The sequence below is a fragment of the Oratosquilla oratoria genome, unplaced genomic scaffold (assembly GCF_046742065.1).
Source record: "Oratosquilla oratoria isolate Oo_2021 unplaced genomic scaffold, ASM4674206v1 SCAFFOLD70, whole genome shotgun sequence".
Lineage (NCBI taxonomy): Eukaryota > Metazoa > Arthropoda > Malacostraca > Stomatopoda > Squillidae > Oratosquilla > Oratosquilla oratoria.
This window is the reverse complement of record NW_027467734.1, coordinates 242,501-267,500: the sequence shown is the minus strand read 5'-3', so window position 1 is coordinate 267,500 and position 25,000 is coordinate 242,501. Positions and strand designations below refer to the sequence as shown.

General features: G+C 44.1%; 1 protein-coding gene across 1 annotated transcript in view; it reads left to right on the top strand.

The window, feature by feature from the left end:
• LOC143023917 (uncharacterized) overlaps positions 1-25,000 on the top strand; it is a 211,975-nt gene that overhangs the window by 150,326 nt on the left and 36,649 nt on the right. Inside the window, exons 6-7 of the mRNA XM_076182586.1 lie at positions 14,328-14,808; positions 19,797-19,877. Of these exons, the coding sequence (XP_076038701.1) occupies positions 14,328-14,808; positions 19,797-19,877 (562 nt within the window). The remainder of the gene's footprint in view (positions 1-14,327; positions 14,809-19,796; positions 19,878-25,000) is intronic.

Here is a 25,000-nt window from a genome sequence, read left to right as displayed (position 1 = left end):
ACTTTGAAGGTCAAGTATGCTTCCATCGTCATTGTTGGTCATTACCTGGTAAGCTAAAATTCACTGACAGAACATCTTTAATGTGACAGGGGCTTCAAGAGTTAGTCGACAATATTTTTCTTCTTTTTCAGTCCCCTTATTTTACTTGATTTTGGTAAGTGTATTAATTCATTCGTGAATTTATTTATTTTTATTATATTAAGATGACACAAGGGCTTTCTACAATGGACGAAATTCAGTCAAAAATGTTCCCTCAACACCTCCATTTTCCTTCCTTCCATTCTTCACTCTCGCTCCCTCCCTTCCCACCTCTCCTCCCCTTCCTTCCCTTTCCCTTCCCTCTCCTCTCCCCTCCCCCTCCCTTCTCTTCCCTTCCCTCCTCTCCCCTCTCCTCCCTAGCCTCTCGGTTCCCTTCCCCTCCTCCCCTTCCCTTCTCTTCTCTTCCCCCCGTTCCCCTCTCTCTTCCCCTCCCCTCTCTCCTCCCTACCCTCTAGGTAACCCTTCATCTTAGTCCCCTCTGTACATATGTAGTCTCCGTCATACTCCCCCACCCTGTACTGTATGCTTCCCCCCGCCCATCTTCCCTGTCCCTCTTCAGTAAGTTGTTTTAAAGGCGACCAGACGCTACTCAATGATCCTTTGGGTCTTGAAGACTCCCAGAAGCCTCTCCGCTTGTCGTGAGAGCCTGGAGCAGAGTCCTTGAGAGTCTTGGGCTCTCACAGGTGACAATTGAGTGGAGGGGTGGGGGGGGTGAAGGAAGGGGGGTTGCTTGTTGATGTGGATAGAAGTGGGGAGGAGGAAGAGGAAGAGGAGGGAGGGGGAGGAAAACGAGGAAGAACTGGAGGTGGAAGATATGAGAACGGTAGTTAAGAAGGACAATTTGATAGAAACTCAAAAAATTCAGAAAACTTGAAGAACTCTAACTCGAAAAAAATGAATACGAAGAGGAAGAACTCTTAAGAAACAAAAATTAACCTCAGAGAATTCGAAGAACTCTTATAAGAACCAAAAAAAGAATAATTCGAAGAACTCTAACAAGATCCAAAAAAAGAAAAATTCGAAGAACTAGAAGACATCAGAAAAGAACTCATACTAGAACTCAAAGAATAAAAACTCAAATAATGGAAATTTCTTGAAGTAAAAAAGTTGTTAAACTCTGGAAAAGGAAGAGGCCACAAAACCAGCCACCGATTAATTGTGGTGGAGCATCATCAGGAAGGAGCTTCCTATAAGAATACTTTCTTTGGTTGGGAAGTTTTCTTCTTCTTCTTCACTTTCTTCATCTTCGTCTTCTTCTTCATCTTCCATTTTCCTTATCTTTCTTCTTCACCTTCATCTTCGTTGTTTCTTCTTCCTCTTCGTCTTCTTTTTCCTCTTCTTCTACCTCTTTTTCTTCACCTTCCTCTCCTTCATCATCATCTCACCATCATCATCATTTTCATCACCACCACCACGACCACCAACATCATCATCGTTATCGTCGATGTCATCATTTTATAACTACAACAACAACGCCATTTCCTTTCACGATAAAGGCCCACCTTTGACGCAATTACCCTTTGAAGCCCTTAGGCCTACGATCTCCTAACTGTAAAAACAACGTTGAAACCACTCATGTGACCGATGTGCCGCTTTGGATACCTTATGGCCGCCCCGGAGGTGAACAGAAATCATCTTTTGTCAGACAGAATAAAGCAAACCTTCCTCAGGGGCAAGGAGGGGGTCGGGTGGGGGGGGGCAGGTTAAGGCACGTATGGGAAAGGGGGTGTTGCGAGTGAGTGAGTGAGTGAATAGCGGATGGCAAGAGCAGGTGCAGAGCATCCAAAAGAGCTGCGTCAGGTAACTGCTTCTCTTGGGTGGCGCTGGTACTCGGTGCTTCTCGAGTGAATGGGTTCGTCGACTTGAGTTCAGTCGCTTGGATGATAAGCAAGTGCGAGCACCGGGGTTTGATGTAGACATGGGTGCCGGTAAGACGACGCGAGCGCGTACGCGCACACACACACACACACACACACACACACACACACACACACGCACACACGAATTTAAGAACAATTTTGATAATGCGAGATACAACAGAGACGGGACACCACGAGTATAGCTCCATTTCCCGTAAAAAAAACAACTGGGTAAATACTAGGTAAACACACACACACGCACAAATTTAAGAACAATTTAGATACTGCGAGATACGGAGACGGGACACCACGAGCATAGCTCCCTTTCTCGTAAGACACAACTGGGGCGAATACTAGGTAAATACACACACACACACACACACACACACGAACTTAAGAACAATTTAGGTACTGCGATATAAGAGACGGGACACCACCACCACGGTGCCCCTTACAGAGGACTTTGTAGCTTGGAATTTAATGAACCAGACCCTTGGTCCAACTCGCTGGAGGCATGATTCGAACTGACGTCACCTCAACCTCCGCCGCAAGTATGGACGCTCTAACTCTGGGTGTGGTAGCGGAGGTAAAGCTGAGAGCTTATACTGTATTCTTCTCTGCGATTGTTAAAACAGATCTATGGAAATGTTTATTTCCTTTGCACTCAATGATCACGCAAATGCTCCTGTATACTGCAACAGATACCCTGACACCTCAGAGACTCCCATGCCTCTATAACTCACAGATGTAATCAAATCAACATGTCTGTATGGAGCAAACCGAGGGGGCCTTTTGCATTGTAAGCTTCTGCATTCCCCCCTCTCCCAGGCTAAGGATTTCTGGTTTGTTGTGTCGGGTCTACACCATCGTTTCTCAACCTTTTCACCCTTGCGTAAACTTTAAAATAAATTGCATGTATAGTAATAGTAGTAGTATTGATAGTAATAGCAGTAATAGTAGTAATAGTAATGGTAATAATAGTATAATAGTAATAATAACAGTAGTGGTAATAGTAGTAGTATTTATAGTAATGGTAGTAATAGTAGTAGTAATTAGTAATAACAGTAGTGGTAATAGTAATAACAGTAGTAGTAGGAACAGTAGTAGTAATGGTGGTAGTAATGGTAGTAGTAGTAATAGTTGTAGTAGTAGTAACAGTAGTAGTAACAGTAGTAGTAATGGTAGCAGTAATAGTAATATAGTAATAATAGTAGTAGTAATACTATTACTACCACTACTATTACTACTATACTATAACTATTACTATTATTACTACTATTATCATTACTACTATTACTGCTACTACTGTTACTACTACTATGACTACTATCATTACTATTACTATTATTACTACTACAACTATTACTACTATAACTATTATTACTATTTCTACAATTACTACTATTACTACTACTAATTACTACTATCACTACTATTACTACTACTAATTACTACTATCACTACTATTACTACTACTGTTACTACTACTACTGCTATTTCTATGATTACTACTACTACTACTACTATTACTGCTACTACTATTACTATACTACCATTACTATTATTACTACTATAACAGTACTACTATTTCTATTACTACCACTATTACTGTTACTACTATTATTACTACTATTGTTACTACTATTACTACTACTATTTTATTACTATACTACTATACTATTACTTACTGTTACTACTACTACTACTATGTTACTACTACTATTAGTACTACTATTATTACTATAATTACTACTACTACTACTACTATAACTACTATTAGTTACTATTTCTGTTATTACTATTACTACTACTATACTATTACTATATTACTATACTATTACTATATTACTACTACTACTATTATTGTTACTACTACTACTACTGTTACTACCACTGTTACTACTACTGTTACTACTACTTTTACTACTACTACTACTACTAGTGTCACTTCCACTACTACTACTAGTGTCACTTCCACTACTACTACTACTAGTGCCATTACAGTACTACTAGTGCCTCTACTTCCTCTTCCTCTTCCTTATCTTGTTTTTCCTCATCTTCCTCTTCCTCTTCTCTTCTCCTCACTCTTCGTCTTCTTATGCCTTGGGGCAGAAGGGCGGGAGGAAGGCGGTGCTGTACAGAATGAGAGGACAGTGGAGAGGTCATAGTCTGGATCGTTAAGATATAGATGTGGGAAGCGGAGGGGACGGTAAGAGGCAGCAAGAGAGGCGAGAGGTATGGAGAGGACAAAGGACAGTGGAGGGAGAGAAAAAGAGTAGTGGAGTGATTGAAAAAAATAAGGAGTAGATGGATTAGGAAAGAGTTGATGAGATTAGAAATGAAGGGGAGAGGGAAGAATAAGGAACAAGAGTGAAGTGGATTGAGGCCCACAGGAATTAAAACATGAAAATGTGAGGGAATAGAACGATATTATGATGAAAAGAACTAAGAGGGAAAAGAGAGAGAGAGAGACTGAAAGAGGATGAGAGGCCGATTGAGAGAAAGAGATTGATAATGGAAGACGTCGAGAGGAAAATAGACGGAGAGAACGAGACAGACATTCGTTCCAATAGAAACTGAGAGAAAGAGAACGAGAGGAAGAAACGGAAAGAGATAGATAGATAGAGAGAGAGAATGAAACGCACTTAGTAGTCGTAGAGAACGAATTTAAATGACGAAATGATTAAGTACGGAAGTGAGTGAAGGAGAGAGGAATGAAGAGAGTGAGGAAGAGAAAGAGGAAAAGAGAGAGAAAGTATAGGAAACAAACGAGGCGCGATGCAAGGGGGCAATAAAGGAACGCGGCAATCGACGAAGCGAAGACCCCACGAAGAATCACGTACAGAGAACCTCACCTCACGGGCGTATAGTGGAGAAAGCAACCGGCGGATGGGTGGGAGGCAGTAGCGAGGTTTAGCATTACCGCATCGGACTGGGTACTCCACCTTCTATATGCAAATCCCCAACCCCGATACAACGACCCAGAAAACGCGGGGGTTGCCCTCCCCGAGGGAGATCGTTAAATACGACCACCAGACTCTTCGGGGGGGCGCCGGGGTTTGATTCTCGAAGAGGAACTCGCGTCCCGGGAGTCGGAGTGTTGGTGTTTTGTCCGCGTTGTTCCTCGTAATGAGGTTGGTGGCCCGACGTCGGCTCGATTTAAATATTCATGGCCAGGTTAAAACCTCCCCGAGTATTCTAATAAGTTGGAACACCTTTGCCGGGAATAGACCCCAGGAGTCGCTTAGCTGCCTGTGTCAACCATGGGAGCAAGGCAGAAGGTTATGGGATGGCACGGATGAATGTGAAGGAGGAGGGGGAAGAGGAGGAGGAGGAGGAAGAGTATGAAGAGAAGAAGGGGGAAGAGTATGAGAAGTAGAACCAGGGAGAGGAGGAGGAAGAAGAGTATAAGGAGGAGGAGGAGTACGAAGAGAAGGAGGAGGAAGAATATGAGGAGAAGGAGGAGCAAGAGTATGAAGAGGAAGAGGAGCAGGAGGGGGAGGAGGATGAAGAGTATAAGGAGGAGGAGGAAGAAAGCCAGGAGGAGGAGTACGAAGAGAAGGAAGAGTTTGAGGAGAAGCAGGAGGAGGAGGAAGAAGAGTATAAGGAGGAGGAGGAGGAAGAGTATAAGGAGGAGGAGGAGGAGGAGGAGAAAGAGTATGAGGAGGAGGAGGAGGAGGAAAGGAACACGAAAGAAAATAAATAGGAGGAAAAGGAGAAGTAGGGAAGGGAAAGAAGGAGGATAAAGTAGAGAAGAGGAAATGAAGAAAGTGGGAGAAGACGAACAAGAAATGTGGTATTTTGTCCGTAATGACCAACGCTTGGGGACAAAATCTCACCGAAGAGGAATATTCATAAAAATGGCGGAGGAAAAGTAAAACCAAATGACTAAGTTTATTTCCTGAGTTAAGATTAATCTCCAATCACAAGAGAGAGTGATCTTGCCCGTAGCGATCGACCATATACGGGAAGAGAGTAAAGAGGAAAGGGAAAAGAGGAAGAGGAAGAGAAAAAAATAATTGAAGCCAACAAATGGCGGGAAAGGGACAATTAGCGCCACAATGGCGGTTTTCTTTGACGGAAACGAAAGTCTATATTATATATTTTTTCCTGACACCAAATTGTATATACTTCTTTCGGAAATCGAACCGTAGTTAATTTGATATACTCGCCTTACATTTCCTCCCCTCTCTCCCCCTCTCCCTCTCTCCCCCTGCCCCTCCCCCTCTTTCCCCCTAAGGCCAAACTGGTTTGGCTAAGCCGATGATCCAAAAACAAGCGAAGTGAGAAAAATATGGATGAAAGAGAAAACGGGTTGAGAATCTCTGGACTCGAACCGGGCTCAGTCCAAACTCCCCTAAACAGTACAACAAATCTCATACAACTCCTCTCACAGTGCAAAGACAAAAATTCGAATTTCCTCCCGGAAACCTAAAATACAGACGTGAGATCCTCAGGACGTGAGAGTGAGGTCGTGAGGGACATGGTTCTACGAGATAGGGTGCGGGGGATGAAAGCGTGAGAGATGGAGCGTGAGAAGAGAAGACATGAGAATGGCTGTCCCAAGTGAGATAAGGTAGTGGAGGACGATGGCGTGAGGAATGGCCTCGTAAGTGCCTGGGCGTGAGAAAAGGGCATTTCGTGAGACTACTGTCGCCCCGATGGCGCCCCTACGGCATGGCGCCCCATTTCGGACGCCGTGCGATTTTTTTTTTTTTTTTTTTTTTTTGCGAATCTGCATTATCACTCCTCTTAGAAATGGTGAAGTACTTTATAGTATTTATTCAGACTAAAACCCATTCAAGATTCTCCACCCTGTCTGGGGGTGGAGCTCGTGAGATGGTTGGGTGGGAGGGAAGCGGTGTGAGTAATGGGGCGTGAGATGGTGGGCGTGAGATGATGGGCGTGCCAAGAGAAGCGAGGGTGGGGGTCCACGGTGGGCGGGGGGTGGGGAGTGGGCGGTGGAGGAGTGGGGGGGGTTGTCGTACCTCGGGCGTCGTTTTAATTTGTTGACTTGTTACGTTTTTTCATTTCATTTTGTAGCTATTTTAGTTTCTGTGTTGTATATTTACTAATTTATTTAACTATTCTACTTGGTCATATGCTCCTTCTTAATGTATTCGTTTGCTGTATTCTGTATTCTAAGTGATTTTTCGAGTTCAATTTATTCATGGACGAACTTCAAATATTCTGCCTCTTGATTTATCGTTTATTCATTTATATAATTTGTGTCTATTTATTTAGTTATTTATTTTACTCATCTCTTGACTTTATCATTTTTTTTTTGTCAGTTATTCCGTATCCGGACTCTGTGTCGACCAGAAGGTCATCTCGATCTATCAATTGAAGTTCATTTCAATCCACAAAAGCCTCAGTTTTCTGTTTCTTCGCAGTGGGAGGGAATAGAGGCTGGGATAAGAGGGAGTGGGAGTGAGGGAGGTAGGAGTAAGGGAGGTGGGAGGGAGGTAGGAGTTAGGGAGTTGGGAGTTAGAGAGTGGGAATTAGGGAGGTGGGAGTTAGGGAGGTGGGAGTTAGAGAAGTGGGAGTTAAGGAGGTGGGAGTTAAGGAGGTGGGAGTTAGGGAGGTGGGAGTTAGAGAGGTGGGAGTTAGGGAGGTGGGAGTTAGGGAGGTGGGAGTTAGGGAGGTGGGAGTTAGGGAGGTGGGAGTTAGGGAGGTGGGAGTGAGGGAAGTGGGAGTTAGAGAGGTGGGAGTTAGGGAGGTGGGAGTTAGGGAAGTGGGAGTTAGAGAGGTGAGAATTAGAGAAGTGGGAGTGAGGGAAGTGGGAGTTAGAGAGGTGGGAGTTAGAGAAGTGGGAGTTAGGGAGGTGATGACACAGGTGATAAGTGAGAGGCAGTGGCAGACTCTGCGGAAACGCAGAAACAAATGACATGACAGATGGAAGAAGTTTTAAGGGGCGAAAGTTGAGGAGGGGAAGGCGGAAGGGGGAAGGGGAGAAGGGGTATGGGAAGGAGGAGTAGGAGGAAGAGGAGTAGGAAGGGGAGGTCACAAAGGGGGAAGGAAAAGAGGATTTGTAAATGGGATTCGGTGTCATCGAAGACTAGGTCCCATCCTTCGACCTAGTGGAAGAAGTCACCAACGTGTTTTTTGTTTTTTTTTTAAGACAGCTTTATTCAGCACAGGAGACTCACGTGCGCGAATAAAATCGTCTGGCGCTCCAACAAAACCTGTGACCCTCGTCGCCATAACGAAGGCGTTAAATGCGGCACATTTCCTCCCCCGACTCGACCCATCCTCTCCCGGGGTCCCCTCCACGTCGCTGCCACTGCCTCGTCGTCCTCCTGCACTCCCTCGCACGAAGGCCGCAAACACCACCAGAGACCCCACCACCGCCTCCCGTGTCCCCACTGCCCTCCCTATCTCCCTTTCCACCTTTCACACGCCGCCGCCGCCGCCACCGCCACCGCCACCGCCACCGCCTCGTCGGTCGACTCCCCCCCCCCACCGCCCCGGCTCCTCCTCTCCGTCTCCCACCGCTACCACCAGTTTAAAACCTTTTACTACAACGCATAATTTCTTTTTTTTTCTTTAAGGTTTATTTATAAGACTGAGGATATACAGGGAAGGTTCTCAACCGACAGACCTCAGCCAGCCACACAGCTGAATAAAATCACCCGTTGTTAGCCAGAATAATTTAAGAAAGTGCGTTACCGGAGTAAAGGTGGGAACCAACACGCCCACCCACTACGCGTACAGCTATCGCACCTCCATCTTCCGCGCGACGACCATCCCTCGCAGCAGCATCCCACGCAACCTCCCACGCAACCTCACCTCTTCTTGTAACTCCTCTGCCACCGTCTCCCATTACCTCGACGTCTTTGAGGGCTTCAGCCTCCAGCCTACGCTTACGCTCCTGGAGTAGGGCACCTCTCCTTCCTCTTTAGTTGTTGGTGGTTCACGCTGTCTCCTTCTGTTTATCCCTCTCTCTGTTTGTCCCCATCTTTCTCTGTTTATTTCTCTCTCTGTTTATCCCTATCCCTCTCTGTTTATTCCTCTCCCTGTTTATCCCCCTCTCTCTCTGTTTATCCCCCTCTCTCTCTGTTTATCCCCCTCTCTCTGTTTATCCCTCTCTCTTTCTGTTTATTCCTCTCTCTCTGTTTACCCTTCTCTATTTACCCCCTCTCTCTCTGTTTATCCCCCTCTCTCTGTTTATCCCTCTCTCTGTTTATCTCTCTCTCTGTTTATCCCTCTATCTCTATTTAACCCCTCTCTGTTTATCCCCCTCTCTCTCTGTTTATCACCCTCTCTCTCTGTTTATCCCTCTCTCTTTGTTTATCCCCCTCTCTGTTTATCCCCCTCTCTATCTCTCTGTTTATCCCCCTCTCTCTGTTTACCCCCCTCTCCCTGTTTATCCCTCTCTGTTTATCGCTCTCTCTCTCTCTGTTTATCCCCCTCTCTCTCTGTTTACCCCCCTCTCTATCTCTCTGTTTATCCCCCTCTCTCTCTGTTTATCCCTCTATCTCTCTGTTTATCCCTCTATCTTACTCTCTGTGTTTCCCTTTCCTTCTCCCTCTCTTCCATAACCTCATTCCTAAGTTTCCCTTTTCATCTTCCTATTCCTTAACCTTTCATTATCCCTCTCTGTAACTTTCTGTCTCCTTCTTCCTATCCTTTGCTATCTTACTCTCCCTCGCCCTTATCTTCTCTCTCTCTCTCTCTCTCTTACTCGATTTCGTCTAATTCTTCGTCTGCTTCTTCTCCCTCGTACTCTTCCTATCCCCTTCCTTCCCCCCCCCACACCCTTCCTGTCTTTTTCCCCTCTTCCTGTCTTTTTTCCCTTCTTCCTGTCTAACCACCACAAGCCCCTCCTGTGCTCCGGCCTTCGTAATCACCCCCTCTTTAGCCGCCGCCAATTGGGCTTCTTCCTCCTCCTCTTCCTCCCACTCCTCCTCCTCCTCCTCCTCTCCATCCTCCTCCTCCTGCCAACCGTCCCCTCTCACTCTCTTTTCCGACTTTTCCCACAGTGCGGCCGACGCACTATAGTCACTGCGGCAACCACTACCTCCTCCTCCTCCTCCTCCTCCTCCTCGTCATCCACCTCCTCCTCCTTGTCCTCCTTGTCCGCCCCCTTTTTCTCCTTCGCCTTATTCTTCTTTTCTACCTCCGTCTTCTTCCCATATTAGGGGAAACGTGTGTGTGTATGTGTGTGTGTGTGTGTGTGTGTGTGTGTGTGTGTGTGTGTGTGTGTGTGTGTGTCTGTATTTGTGTGTGTGTGTGTGTGTGTGTGTGTGTGTGTGTGTGTGTGTGTGTGTGTGTGTGTGTGTGTGTGTGCGTGCTTGTATGTGTACGTGCTTGTATATAAATGTGTCTGTGTGTATCTGTGTGTATTTGTGTGTGTATTTGTATGTCTGTGTATTTGTCATGCTTTACATATTATTTGGATCAACCATATACAATACATATATCATATACAATACATATACCAATCACATACAACTCATCAGATCTGGAAATCCTTCTGACCACCCTCCCTTCCTACTCCCCCCTTCCCCCCCATTCCACACCCTAAGGTGTTTTTCTGTCCCTCTTCCCCCTCCTCTCCCCCCCTTCCCCCCCTTCTCCGTCTCCCACGCCTTCATGTCATAGTGGCCAGGTAGCCCTTCTCTTCCATGGCCTGACGCTACAACGCGGACAAGAACTTTATTCATTTTATTCTGGCGAATGCCAGATGAGTCTTTTCAGCTGAGGGGTGGACATAAGAACATGAGAGAGAGAGAGAGAGAGAGAGAGAGAGAGAGAGAGAGAGAGAGAGAGAATGAAGAACAAGAACGAAAGAGACACATTAGGAAAAGGAGAAAGAGAGAGAGAGATTAGGACAGAGTTAGAGAGAGAGATGAAGAGCGAGAGAAAGAGAGAGAGATGAAGAGCAAGAGCAAGAGCGAGAGAGCCACAAATAAAGAGGAGAGAGAGACTAGGAGAGAGAGATGAAAAGAGAGCGGGAGAGAGAGAGAGAGAGAGAGAGAGAGAGAGAGAATGGAGGAGACTTCAAGGGACCCTAAGGTCTACACTAGGTAGTTCCATGTCCCTTACCACCTGTCATCCCTGTCCATAAACTTGTCTCATCTTCTCTTAAATCAACATAATGGACATCGGTTGTATACGCCACGATTGGTGCAGTCTTCCCTAAACTAAAAAAAATCATCTGACGCCAAGAATGACAAAAGTTTGCAAAGGACATCCCTCGCTTCCCGCCTCCCCGTTTGACGGCTGTTAAGATAAGTACCCGAACCCATAAAACGCGGTGAAATGGTTAATTAAAATGGGCTTAAACGTAACCCTAATCTAACCAGACTCAATACACATCTCCCACAGAAAGATAGAGTCCATAACTTACTTTGATCCTAGTTTACGCACCCAGGCTAGTGTGCTAGGACTAGTAACTAGGCTCTTTAGTTCCTGGGAATAGTAGCACTGTGGCCCCTTAACATAAGAGCGGGGTGCCCACAACCTCGGGTTTGTTTACAAACCCAGCACCTTTACTGCTGGCGGTCTGGTCTCGTAGTACGCGCGCAGAACGCGGTGGAGGCGAGTGAAGTATATTGAATACTTTAGCAGAAAGAAGCACTACTCACTACTCATTACTAGTTACTGTACTCCACTAGTCACTATTCAAATATTTGACACAAAACTAGTAACTTAACTAGTAGAGTGCGCGGAACGCGGTGGAGGCGAGTGGAGTAGTATTGAATACATAACAGAAAGGAGCACAGTTCACTACTAGTTACTGTACTCCACTAGTCACTATTCCAATATTTGACACAAAACTAGTAACTTAAATAGTAAAGCGTGCAAAACGAAGGGGGAGGGGAAGGCGTGGGGTAGAGTACTTTAGTAAGTGGAAACACTACTCACCACTAGTTTCTGTACCCCACCAGTCACTATTCCTATGTTACACAAAACTAGTAACTTAACTAGTACAGCGTGCAAAACGATGGGGGGGTAGGCGTGTGGTAGAGTAGTTTAGTAAGAGGGAGCTACCTACAACTTTTTACTATACGCCACCAGTCACTGTTCCTATATGTTACACAAAACTGGTAACTCGACCAATACATATGTCTCAGTTTAGTCAGTATTTTCTTTGTCAGTGTCCTTTTGAGTTCGGTAACTGTATGTCTAACACCATAAGGAAATAATATAACTGAAACGAATCACGCGTCTGACCAATCACGATCGTTCCTTGATAACGCGTACTGCGTCATCTATCTGTGATTGGTTAGGGAAGAATTAGGGCGTGGCTTGTTTCGCCCAATACTCTGAAACGTCCCCTCCTTGCTGTTCGAGCCTCAATCTCCTTCCTCTTCTACTCCTCTCTCCTCAATCCATTTCTGTCTTTCTTGACTTCCTCATTTCAGACTTCCTGTTTCTCCTTTTCCAGATAATTTTCTTTCTCCTGTTCATCGTCTTCAACATCGTCTTTCTCGTTCACCTCTTCTTCCACCTCAATCTCTATCTCCCCTCATTCCACCTCTTTACGTCCTCGTTTTAGACTTTCCATTTCTCCTTTCCAGATTCTTTTCTTCCTCTTCTTCTTCGTCTTCGTCTTCAGCATCGTCTTTCTCATTCACCTCTTCATTGTCTACCACTTTCTGACCATTATCTATTCTTCCCTGTCCTTTCTCTCTTTCCTTAGTTTGCCCATCCTTCTTCTCTTCCTCCTCCTCCTTTTCTTCTCTCCTTCCCCTCCCTCCTTCTCTCTCCTTTCCTTCCCTCCCTCCTCCCCTCTCCTTCCCCTCCCTCCTTCTCCTGATTTTATGCCTTTTTCTTTTTGGATACCCCCCTTGTAAGGGGGAAAAAGCCTTGGTATATGTATGTATGTATGTATGTATTTCTATACTTTTATTCTTCCCATTTCTCCCTCTCCTCCTTTCTCCTTCTCCTCCCTCCTCTCCTCTCCTCATTATCATCCTAATTTGTCTCCTATTCCTATACTTTTCTACTTCCCATTCCTCCTCTTTCCTCTTCCCTCCTCCTTCTCTTCTCTCCTCCTCTTCTTTCACTGTGATCTAACCAAAACTGCGGTAACATTTTTTTCCTTCCCCATTACTAAGAGGGAAAAAAAATCCGCCGTTTAATTTTTTTGCGCTTTAGACCAACAATGGCCGCCTCTAGGACGGGTGTCGGAGAGGATTAGCTCCCCACCACTGGTCTTCAAAGCTCATCAGTACCCTCACACGGAGGTGCGGCCTCGAGGGGCAGGCAGTCGGTCCTCAAACTGGTCCCCAAGATATCTATTTTTTTTTTAACTTAATTACAAAAAGTGAACTGACAACTGGAGATAGCTCTATTCTCCACCTCCTCATTCTCATCCTCGTCTTCCTCCTACTCATCTACATATATATATGTTTGTGTGTGTATATGTATATATATATACATATAAATATATATATATATATATATATATATATATATATACACACATATATATATATGTGTGTGTGTGTGTGTATATGTATATACACACACACACACATATATATTATATATATATATATATATATATATATATATATATAAATGGATTGATTTAATTTCATATTTCAAGAGGAACGAGGAAACTTTTTTTTTGTTTTTTGTTTTTTTAAGTCGGACCAACCAGTGGTGGAGCTGGCTGGGATAGAGGTTCGTTACATATGAAAATTTAGATGTGTGACAATTGTCTCAGCTTTCTCAGCCAGGGATCCTCGTCCTGACAATTTTTCTCCATTCCTCTCTATTTTGATATCTTTCCTCTTCCTCCACCGTTTTCAGATCTTCATCTATTCTTTCAAGAGCTTCCCCCCCCCCCCCAACGTCAATCCATCACTTTTTGGGTCTACCAATTGGTCTTCTTGTGTTAGGCTTCCATGTCGGTGCTTGTCTTGTCAGTCTCTCTTGATCCATTTTCATTACGTGTCCGTACCACCTAAGTCTGTTTGTTTCTATGATTTCTATAATATGTTATTCCAAGTTCATCACTTATTTGCGTGTTTCCGATTCTGTCCATTTTCGTCACTCCTTTTACAATTTTAAGTATTTTCCTCACCGATTATCCTATTTTTGAATTTGTTTTAGTTGTAAGTGACCGCGCTTCTGATCCATGTATTAGAATTGGTCGGAGTTTTGTATTATACATTATGAATTTGCTTAACCGATATATTCATAATTGGTTTATTAAGTGAACAAAGATGCAGTGATAATTGGATAAGATACAATTTTGTTGTTTTTAGAAGTTGTCTAATGTACATAATGTGCAGGGGGTGCTAGGTGACGGTGTCCACCGAAAGATGATGTGTTTGCTGCAACCGAGAGGGGGAATAGGTCGGGGCCATACCCGTGATGATGAGGTCGGAGGTTGTTTGTGCGTGGTGTATGGCCCTGGTGCTTATATATTTTTTGGGACTTTTGATAATTTGTTTATTTTTTTCGTTTCAGTAATGAACAAAATGAAGGAAACTCCTCTACGTCCACGTCTTCCGCGCTTACGTCATCATCATCATCACCACCACCACCAGCACCACCAACTACGTCATCAACCACCCCATCATCTTCGACGTCGTCGTCGTCATCTCCACCGACATCGTTATCAGCGTCACTGTCATTACCGTCACCATCGTCATCGTCATCGTCTTTGTCGTGCTCTTCGTCATCCACGTCATCATCGTCGCAATCTCCGTCACCTACTCCGAGCTCGCCGTCGTCTCCGTCGTCGCCGTTGTCGCATATCAAGACGGAGCCTACGGAGGCTCTGGAATCGACGACGGCCACGCCCTCGGACTCTTCCAAGGATCCTTCGGCCGAGAGTCCTTCGGAACCTTTTTCGCATTACCGGTACTTCCGGTGTCCTGCTACCGTGCCGGTGTCCGTTCTCAAGATGCTTGTCCGTACGAAGTACTGCGTCCCGATCTCCTTCAGGGTAAGTCCTCCGTCAGGTTGTTCCTCTTGGATACCTTCCCTAACCTAATGTAACTATTCCATTAAAAGAATAGGCCATTCAAATACAAAAAAGAAAGTGAAAATATGTCTGCGTGATACTGAAATAAAACCCACTTGAAGTAAAATTCTAGAATCATGCAAGCACGCTAACGTTGTTCATTAGTTCCTAACCTAACCAAACTAACCTAACGTAACTATTCCATAGAAAAATTAGACCTCTCAAATACCAAAATAATAATAATGATAATAATAATAATAATAATAATAATAATGATAATAATAATAATAATAATACTACTACTACTAATAATAATAATAACAATTAATAATAATAATAATAATGATAATAATAATAATAATAATAATAAATGCGTTTGCGTGATACTGGAATAGAACTCACTTCCAATCCAATGACGCATTCTAAAAACGGCATGGATAGACTCTGGAACCCTTTTTGCTAAAGCCCCTGTCACACATACGGGACTCAAATTCATTCGTTCGAGTAGAAACGACTTAGGTTAAAATCTTTTTATTTTTCGAATCTCCAAACGTCAAATCACCTTTGCCTCATATATTAAGAAGCTGAAAGACGAACTAAGGGAAGTTAAACTTATACGAATATCAAACACATCATTGAATTGTAGACTTAAGGAAATCTAGAATACTGTAGGCGAAGTCGTCTTCCGGCATTTCAAATTCACATTTGACGAGGATCTTGAACGCGTGACGGGGGCTTAAACCCATATCTCCTCAGCTTTAACTCAACAGTCGGCGATGGTGAAGCCCAGTGTGATAACCCGAGTAAGCCCAGTGTGATAACCCGTTTAAGCCCAGTCTGATATCCCATGTAAGCCCAATGTGATAACCCGCGTAAGCCCAGTGTGATATCCCATGTAAGCCCAGTGTGATATCCCATGTAAGCCTAGTGTGATATCCCATGTAAGCCCAGTGTGATATCCCATGTAAGCCCAGAATGATATCCCATGTAAGCCCAGTGTGATAACCCATGTCAGCCTAGTGTGATAACCCGCGTAAGCCCAGTGTGATATCCCATGTAAGCCCAGTGTGATATCCCCTTCAGCTTGAACAGAATCTATGAATCTCTTCAACTCGCCGCAGTGCCTAGAGTGCGCGTGCAAGTGTTTTTGTGGCTGAGATGGCTTGAATGAATTACAGCGCCATTAGCAGATTATATACGATATTAATCCAAGACCCGGAGCCCAGCCGGACGAGATGGGCCACCGTGATTTGGAGGTTTCCGTTCCTGGAGTTCCTTGGTTTCATTTATCACGAACTGGACCCTCCTGGAGTAGTTGTGGTTCTTAACCCTCTGCTCCATGTACCCCCGTGCTTATGAATTGCTGTTCGTTAGCCGCGTGGAGATCACTTCAATACTGGATAGAATCAATGGCATTCACTGAAAACCACTAATTTTTTGGGAGTGTTGGTTCACTTTTGAAAGGCTGTGGTTCCATTGAGAACCACTTTCCTATAGGGAATGGTTCGTCTACATTTAATTTGTTCTTATTTTACTTGTTTATGGGCCAGAAAGGGGTCTAGTCGTCTAGTATTAGCGGGAAAAGTATTTAGAAAATATGTCATTGTATTGTGAAGAAGCTAGCTATTTTGATCTATGTCTACATTTCATTTTTTCTTTTTCTAATTGTTTCGTATTAATAGAAAAAGTCTATAAATTACGTCACCGTATAGCGAAGAGACTGGCCGTGCAGATATATAGTAATTTTCTGTGTACTAGGTCCTATAAATTAGTGTCCATATATTAAGTGGACTTTTTTTTTTTTTTTTTTTGCGTGTATATTGTAGAGACTAGACATGCAGATGTACAGTAAGCTTCGGGGAACTAGTTTCTATGGATTAATTGTCCAACATTATTAAAAAGGCTTTTCATCCATTGCGTCGGAACCACCGATCTTTCTTGCCGTCTTTATTTAACCGATTTCTCCCACGGGACTTGGCTTTGTCCGTCCCCGTCAGTGGTCAAATTAATCGGAACCAAAGGAATTGTCCCGCACGGAAACGAACACGCGGACGCATTGGGAATTAAAGTGGAAGACGATAAAACAATAAACAGGAAGAAAGATGGATTATGTGAATATATATAAATGTTGTGTAGGTATGGATGTGCATGTGTGTAGGTATGGGTGTGTATGGTCTGTAAGGTGTGAAGGTTGTAGTGTGTATGCACGTATGTATATATAGTGTATGTGTATGTACACACATACATATACAAGAGTGACTACTGGGAAAGGGAAACTAAACGAAGCAAAGCGCTTTCGTATATTACGTCCACTTTGCACTTAAGATGTAATATACGAAAGCGCTCTGCTTCGTTTAGTTTCTCTTTCCCAGTGGTCACTTTTGCATAATTGAACACAAGTTACCACTGTTTCTTATTAGCGCACATACATACATAATACATACATACATACATACGTTGTACATGTGCATATATGTGTATGAATGTGTATATGTGTGTACGTACTTAATTGTGCATCGTATAGCCAGCAAAGTCAATGAATTAGTTTGTAACTTTAATACGAAAAATTTTGTTTGGAATTATTTGTTTACCGCAGAACAAAATATTAGCGTAAAGTAAATATTACATCGAGGAGCGTATGAAGTACTCATCAATAACTGTTTTTGAGGATTGTGTGTGTGTGTGTGTATGTGTGTGTGTGTGTGTGTGTGTGTGTGTGTGTGTGTGTGTGTGTGTGTGTGTGTGTGTGTGTGTGTGTGTGTGTGTGCGTGTGTGTGTGTGTGTGTGTGTGTGTGTGTGTGTGTGTGTGTGTGTGTGTGAGAGAGAGAGAGAGAGAGAGAGAGAGAGAGAGAGAGAGAGAGAGAGAGAGAGAGAGAGAGAGAGAGAGAGAGAGGGGGGAGGGGGGAGAGATAGAAATATGGAGATAGATAGACAGAGATAGACAGATATAGAAAGATATAGACAGATAGATAGACAGACAGACAGATAGATTGACGACAGATAGAGACACACACAGAGAGAGGGAGAGAGAGGGAGAGAGAGAGAGAGAGAGAGAGAGAGAGAGAGAGAGAGAGAGAGAGAGAGAGAGAGAGAGAGAGAGAGAGAGTAAAGTCGCGCGTGCCCGCCCGTCCGGACCGACACTGCACACGCTCTAAACCGTACAAGTATATAGTCACACAATTCATCCAAGTCCAAAATTTGTGCGCCGCCACTCGAGCTAACGAGGAACACGCTTTTTTCCCCTGTCGCGACAAACCGAATTCATTACAAGGAAGGGGGGAAAAATGTCGTCAAAAACAGCGAAAAGGCCAGAATAAACACACCCGCGGACATAACACGACGACGGTGCCTTTGGAATTATGTATGATGGCGCTGCAGTCGGGACGTGTGGTCCCCTTCTGTGCTCCGCGGAATTATGCAGTGTTGTGGTCAGGCCGGCCGGGGTCCCCGTGCACCACTGCATGGGGCCTCCCTTTCACGCACGGACTGTGTTCCAACTGCGTATATAGAGGACGTAACGCCACGGGTCATTCCACGTGCGTAGCATACAGTACGTACACGCGTATGATACATATAAACATATACTCGTACATATAAATACACATATACGCATACATATACATACATATACATATATTTCTAACGTCGAGTCCCCTATTTGCTTTCTTCCAATATACATATACTCGTACATACAAATACACATATGTACATGCATATACATATATATCTAATGGCGAGTCCACTATTTGTTTTCTTCCAATATACATATACATGCATCATTCTTTTGAAAAAGCTTGTAGCGAAACTAGTAAAGAGATTAAAACTCCAGTCTTTCCTCTTCCCACCCACATCAACAACAATATGGATATATATATATATATATATATATATATATATATATATATTATATATTTATATATATATTTATACACACATGTACATATACACACATATATGACCTTTAATGATTAAATAATCAAGCGCAAGTCATTACATAAAGTATACTATGGACTACAGCTTTTTTACAGGAACTAATTTTCATTCTGAGATCCGTCCAATTCGCTAATGTAGATTATGTAGAGCATGCGGTGCCGCAAAGTTAGAGCGTTAGCGGTGCAAATTGATCAGGGGAGCCAACATGAGATGAACAGGGTTGCCAATATCCAGCTAATAGGGTTGTCAAATGAGACAGACGGTCCCTGTATGTTGATGCGCGAAATTCAATGTCCTTTCTTCACATGTTGAGATGAAAGATTTCTTTCCGATTAAGACAAAAAAATCTCAGTTCAAGCACACACACACACACACACACACACACACACACACACACACACACACACACACACACACACACACAGTTTTCCACATAGAGCGGTGGATGTCTGGAATAAATTGGACGAAACAGTAGTATGTACAAAAACTATACATGAATTTAAGAGCAAACTAGACACTGCGAGATACAAAGACGGGACACCACGAGCATGGCTCCCCTTCCCGTATGATACTAGGTAAACACACACACACACACACACACACACACACACACACACACACACACACACATACACCTCGTAGCGCTGTGGTTAGAGTTCACGCCTGCCACTACGGCGGTCCGGGTTCGACTCCCGCCAAGGGCTGAAATAATATCAGTATCGCTGAGCTGCTGGGTGTTACTTCAACTCCCGTGGGCGGGGAGTTGAGTGTGTGTGTGTGTGTGCGTGTAAGGTCACAGTATTACCCATAGATCGGTCATACGAGCTCTGAGCTCTCTTCCGGGAGGTCAATAACTGTCGATCACGAGTCCAACACGTGATCCAATACCTTGGTGAATCACACACACACACACACTCGAGCAACAATGCAGACATTTGACATTTTCCTTCCCGATTTCCGGGGTGTGGTGCATTTGAGCGATCCTAACTACATATTTAATCCTCAGAATCACTCAATCTCTTCGTGTCTCGTTTCAGGTGGAGTTGCTTTATGGAAAGGAGCGTTTGTTGGACACTTGGACGCTCATGGACGTGGCGTATATCTACCAGTACAAAAGGGTAAGTTTCTGTACCATTCAATATTCCCATGGAAATCTTATGCCAGTTCCCACAAATGAGCGAGATTTTTTTTTCCGCCAAATTCCCAGAAGGAAATCTGGATTTCCACATTTTTTTCCACAAAAAGAAGGAGTTATTATATACACAAATAAGTTCATTGCAATTTATTCTTCTTCAAATTTCTCCAAACAAATTTGTGGAAATTTCCCACAAAATGGCACCAGCGATACCATTTGATCTCCCGGGCCTTACGAGTAGTCTTAGTAATCATCTAGTGAGCGCTGAATCTATTGGTCGTTTTAAGTGAAGATTAGATAACTTTATTGACGGAGTATAAAAGGGTAACAAGTCTCTTTGCTTTTCCAAATAATGCTCCGTTACTTACACTTTCTGGAAAGACGAAAAGTGCGGGGGTGATCTAATAGAGGTATTCAAATGGGTCAAGGGCTTTAACAAAGGTGATGCAGGCAAGGTCATCATACTAAGACAGCAGGGCAGGACTCGTAGTAATGGGTTTAAAGTTGACAAATGTAGGTTTAAGAAGGAAATAGGCAAGAATTGGTTTATCAATAGAGTGGTTACCGAATGGAATAGGCTTAGTGACCATGTATTGAGCGCTGAAATAATTTATTGTTTTATAAGAAGATCAAATATCTTTATGGATAAGGTTGACAGGTGGTAATGGACATCGATTGACCTTGTGGCTTCTTGCAGACTCCTCCGTTCTTATGTTCTTATGTTCTTTTGTGTTTTTCTGGAAATATTTGTTCAGACTTCGTGGGCTAGTAGGAGCTTGTTGCTGTCGAACTTCAACAGTTGTAATTACGAGAGGAACCAAATATTCACACAGAAACTCCTCGAGATGAAGAAGTGCCATAAAGTGCAAAAGTTTTCGAAAGGCATCTCTTTAAGAAATTTCATCTGTATTCAAAGTCGCGTCCCAAACTCAAAATTATTTTCGAATTTCAATGAAACTAAAGAAAAAAAAAAAAGTCCAGTAAAGTCACTGTTAGCCACAGGGAATGGCGGTAAATAAAATAACTTATCATTAGCCAGAATAAAATAAATCAAGTCTGTCATTGTACCGAGTGGATTTGGTCGTTTTCCGATTATCTCATCTGAACTCCCCCATGAAATGGACAAAGAGAGTCTTACAGAGACAGAAAGAGACAAGAGAGCGAGAACGACAGACAGACAGACAGACAGACAGACACAAAGGCAGAGACAACGCAAAAGACAAGAAAGACAGATGTAAGACAGAGTGGAGTGAAGAGAGAGAGAGAGAGAGAGAGAGAGAGAGAGAGAGAGAGAGAGAGAGAGAGAAAAGAGCGAGAACGACAGACTGACAGACAGACAGACACAAAGGCAGAGACAAAGGAAAAGACAAGAAAGACAGGAGATATAAAACAGAGAGAGGGGCGGGAGAGAGAGAGAGAGAGAGAGAGAGAGAGAGAGAGAGAGAGAGAGAGAGAGAAGGAGAACGAGGAGAAGGAGAGGGGGAGAGGAAAATAGAGAAAGAGAAAGATAGATAAATATAGAGAGAAAGGGAGGGAGAGATAGATAGATAGAGAGAGGGAAGGAGAGAGAGAGGGAAGGAGAGAGAGAGGGAAGGAGAGAGAGAGAGAGAGAGGAGACCGGGCAGCAGATGCGGCGACCATAGAAGCGGAAGACAAAAATATTCTTCAAAGACAAAGTTTGAGGAGTTTTCCTTTTGCTTCGCAAAGATGACTTCAACCTCTCCTCCCTCTCCTCCTCCTCCTCCTCCCCTCCTCCTCCCCCTCCTACTCCTCCTCCGGCTGTTTCCTCCACTCAATACACAATTGCCACCAAATATAAGTGGTTTTGTTTACTTTTTTTCTTCCCGTATCACTTCCCCCTCCCAGAAGGGAATAGAATCCTATGGCAGCAGCCTGTGATTCACTACCACTGTCTTGGACCACGTGTTTGACTCGTGATCGACATTTATTACCCATCCCGGATGAGAGCTCAGAACTCCCTTTCGGTGATCCTTAGTAGGATCTTGACAGACTTGTGAAGGATTCTTCCTCCATTCTCCTCATCCTTATATTCCATTACACTCCTCCACTCCCCTCCTCTCCAGCCTCCTCCCTCCTCCTCTCTTCTAGTTCCTTCCTCTTACTCTTCCTCTCCTCTCCTCTCCCTTCCAGCTTTGTCTAGAGAGCTCCCCTCTCCCCCTTCCTCTCCTTCTCTCTTCCTCTCTCTACCTCCCTCTCTCTCTACCTTCCTCAATCTCTACCTTCCTCACTCTCTACCTCCCTCTCTCTCTACCTTCCTCACTCTCTACCTCCCTCTCTCTCTACCTTCCTCACTCTCTACCTCCCTATTTCTCTACCTCCCTATTTCTCTACCTTCCTCTCTCTCTATGCCTCCCCATCTCTATATATCCCTCTCTCTGTCTCTACCTCCCTCACTCTCTACTTCCCTCACTCTCTACTTCCTCCCACTCTCTACCCCTCTTTCTCTACCTCTCTCTCTCTTCCTCCCTCTCTCTCTCTGCCTCCCTCTCTCTCTCTCTGCCTCTCTCCCTCTCAACCTTCCTCTCTGTCTCGCGTCTATGGATCCCAAACAAATCTTATGCAAATGATTTCCTCGGTTAAAGCCGCTTTTTTTCTTCTTCTTCAACATTTCATAATTTTTTTTCCTCGAGAATATTTACGTTTAGACGGGTCTTGCCCATGCCGCAGTCGTTATTTTGAGGCCCTGTTCACACTAGCGGTTTCAACCGCGGCGGTTCAATTACAGTGTGAATAAGTGGAGGCGTTCACACAACCGCGAATTTTTTCCTTGACGATGCCGTGCCGCTGCGGTTTCCGTGCGGTTCAAACCGCTAGTGTGAACAGGGGTTTATATTTTCTCTCCCTAAGTTACATTCCTTCTCCCTTTTGTCTTCTTTTGTGTACATTTGTAAATTAAATTACGGAAACGCGGAAACCACATTAATGCAATAAGAACGAAAGCTAGTATCAGCAGTGTAATGGTACATCACCGACTAAGTCCAATTGGCCGCAACGTTTACTTGATATCTCGCCTTGCCCCATTTTCTCAAATAATTTATTTATCTATTTATTTATTTACTTATTCATTCATTTATTTATCTATTTATTCATTATCTACATATCTATGTATTTATATTCAATTATTTGTTTATTCATTTGAAGGTCTGTTTCTATTTATGTTTATCTATTTATCTATTTTTACTTATCTATCTACTTATTCACTTATCTAAAGGTCTATTTTTTTCCCAACTTCTGGGGCCCTTTCAAGCTTTCATCTTTCTCTCCTCCTCCTCCTCCTCCTCCTCCCCCCCTTCTTCCTCTTTCTCTTCCTCCTCTTCCTCCTACTCCCCTTCCAGCACTCTTTGTCTCCTACGATCTCCATCATGTTTTCTCGCTCATCGTCTCTCTTCCTCAGATTTCACGGATCCGAATGAACGATTTCTACTGCCCCTCCCCCTCCCTCTCCCCCTCCCCCACCAGGAGGAGGAGGAGGAGGAGCGGGCGAGGAAGATCGAGAGCTCCATCGTAGCGTAAAGAATCTCATGAACAATTCAAGTCGTTAAATTGGGGCTGTGTTGTCGTCGAGGGAAGGGGGTAGCCAGTAGAGAGGAGGAGGAGGAGGAGGAGGAGGAGGAGGAGGAGGAGGAGGAAGAAGAGGAGGAGGAGGAAGGGCAGTTGGGTGTTTAAAGTAGTCGGCCCTGGAGGGCATCCCGGCCGGGCTTCCCGGCCGGAAGGACTTTTGGCTCCCGCGGGGAAGTGATTAAAGAGTCCGCAGTGAATTCGCGAAGAGTATGATTATATTTCACGTGTTGCTAGTCTGGATTCTGCTCTCTGGTGGTGGTCTCCATTCAGGGAGTGTCTCAGTTCCTGAGGTTTATGTTGACAGTCACGGGGAAGGAGTCTGGGGGCGATTTTATTGTTATTTTTGTTTGTACGTGTGTGTGTGTGTGTGTGTGTGTGTGTGTGTGTGTGTGTGTGTGTGTGTGTGTGTGTGTGTGTGTGTGTGTGATTAACCACGGTCTTGGATCACGAGTCTGGGTTGTGTTCGAATGTAATCCTCCAGAATGAGAGCTCAGAGCTCATACATGCCCAATCTATGGGTAATGTTGTGACCTTACTCACACATACAAACGTGTGTGTGTGTGTGTGTGTGTGTGTGTGTGTGTGTGTGTGTGTGTGTGTGTGTGTGTGTGTATGTGCGTGTGTGTGTGAGCACTCAGGCATGAGGATCCACCACTCAGGACTCGAACCCGGAAATCTCATCTTGCAAGTCGATCACACGCCTCGTTGTGATGATGATCCCTTTCTCCATTGATTAATGACAGACGCTTTGATTTAGCAAACATTATTGTCTTCTCGAGACAAAAGAAAAAAAAACACCGAAAATACTCCTAGCGAATCTTATTTTTGTAAACTGACTCCCAGCAGAAAGAAAATCGTGTGTGTTTTTTTTTTTATTCAAGATGAGCCTTCGGAGTTGATATTGTGGGAAGACCGTGGAAATCTGGTAAAATATTTGAGAGGAACTATCGTAGCGTAAACTTGAACGTTTGTCTTTCAGAGGAAAGGGCAAACGATAAAGAGATAACATATGAGACACAGACACACACACACACACACAGAGAGAGAGAGGTGGGGGGAGAGAGCTTTAGAGAGCTAAAAGTAACAACAACACGACCAGAACAGAAATTCATCCGAATATTATTTTAGAGGATTAAAATAAGACACTAGAAATAGTTACGACAAGTGCGCGGCGGTTACATATTAACTCAGGAATATGGAAAATGAAAATGAATTCGCGTTTGAGTGACGTCATGTCGTCGACGCTAGCTACAGTGGTGGCAGCGGTCGACCGAAGGTGGCTACAAAGTCGAGTGTGGGGGGTGGGGGGGAGAAACGGGGGAGGGGGAACGACCACAGGGTCCAGTTTGGGGGAAGGGGGGGTCTTGAGTGGGGGGGAAAGGGGGGAAGGGGGGAGATGGAAGTAGTAGTGGTTGCGCGGTAGGGGACATTGTGAACAGCGGCTATGGTGGTCTGAGGGGGTTAGTGGGTGATGATAATGCCATATAACAGATGAAGATGCACAAGCCGACGGACTGTGTAGTG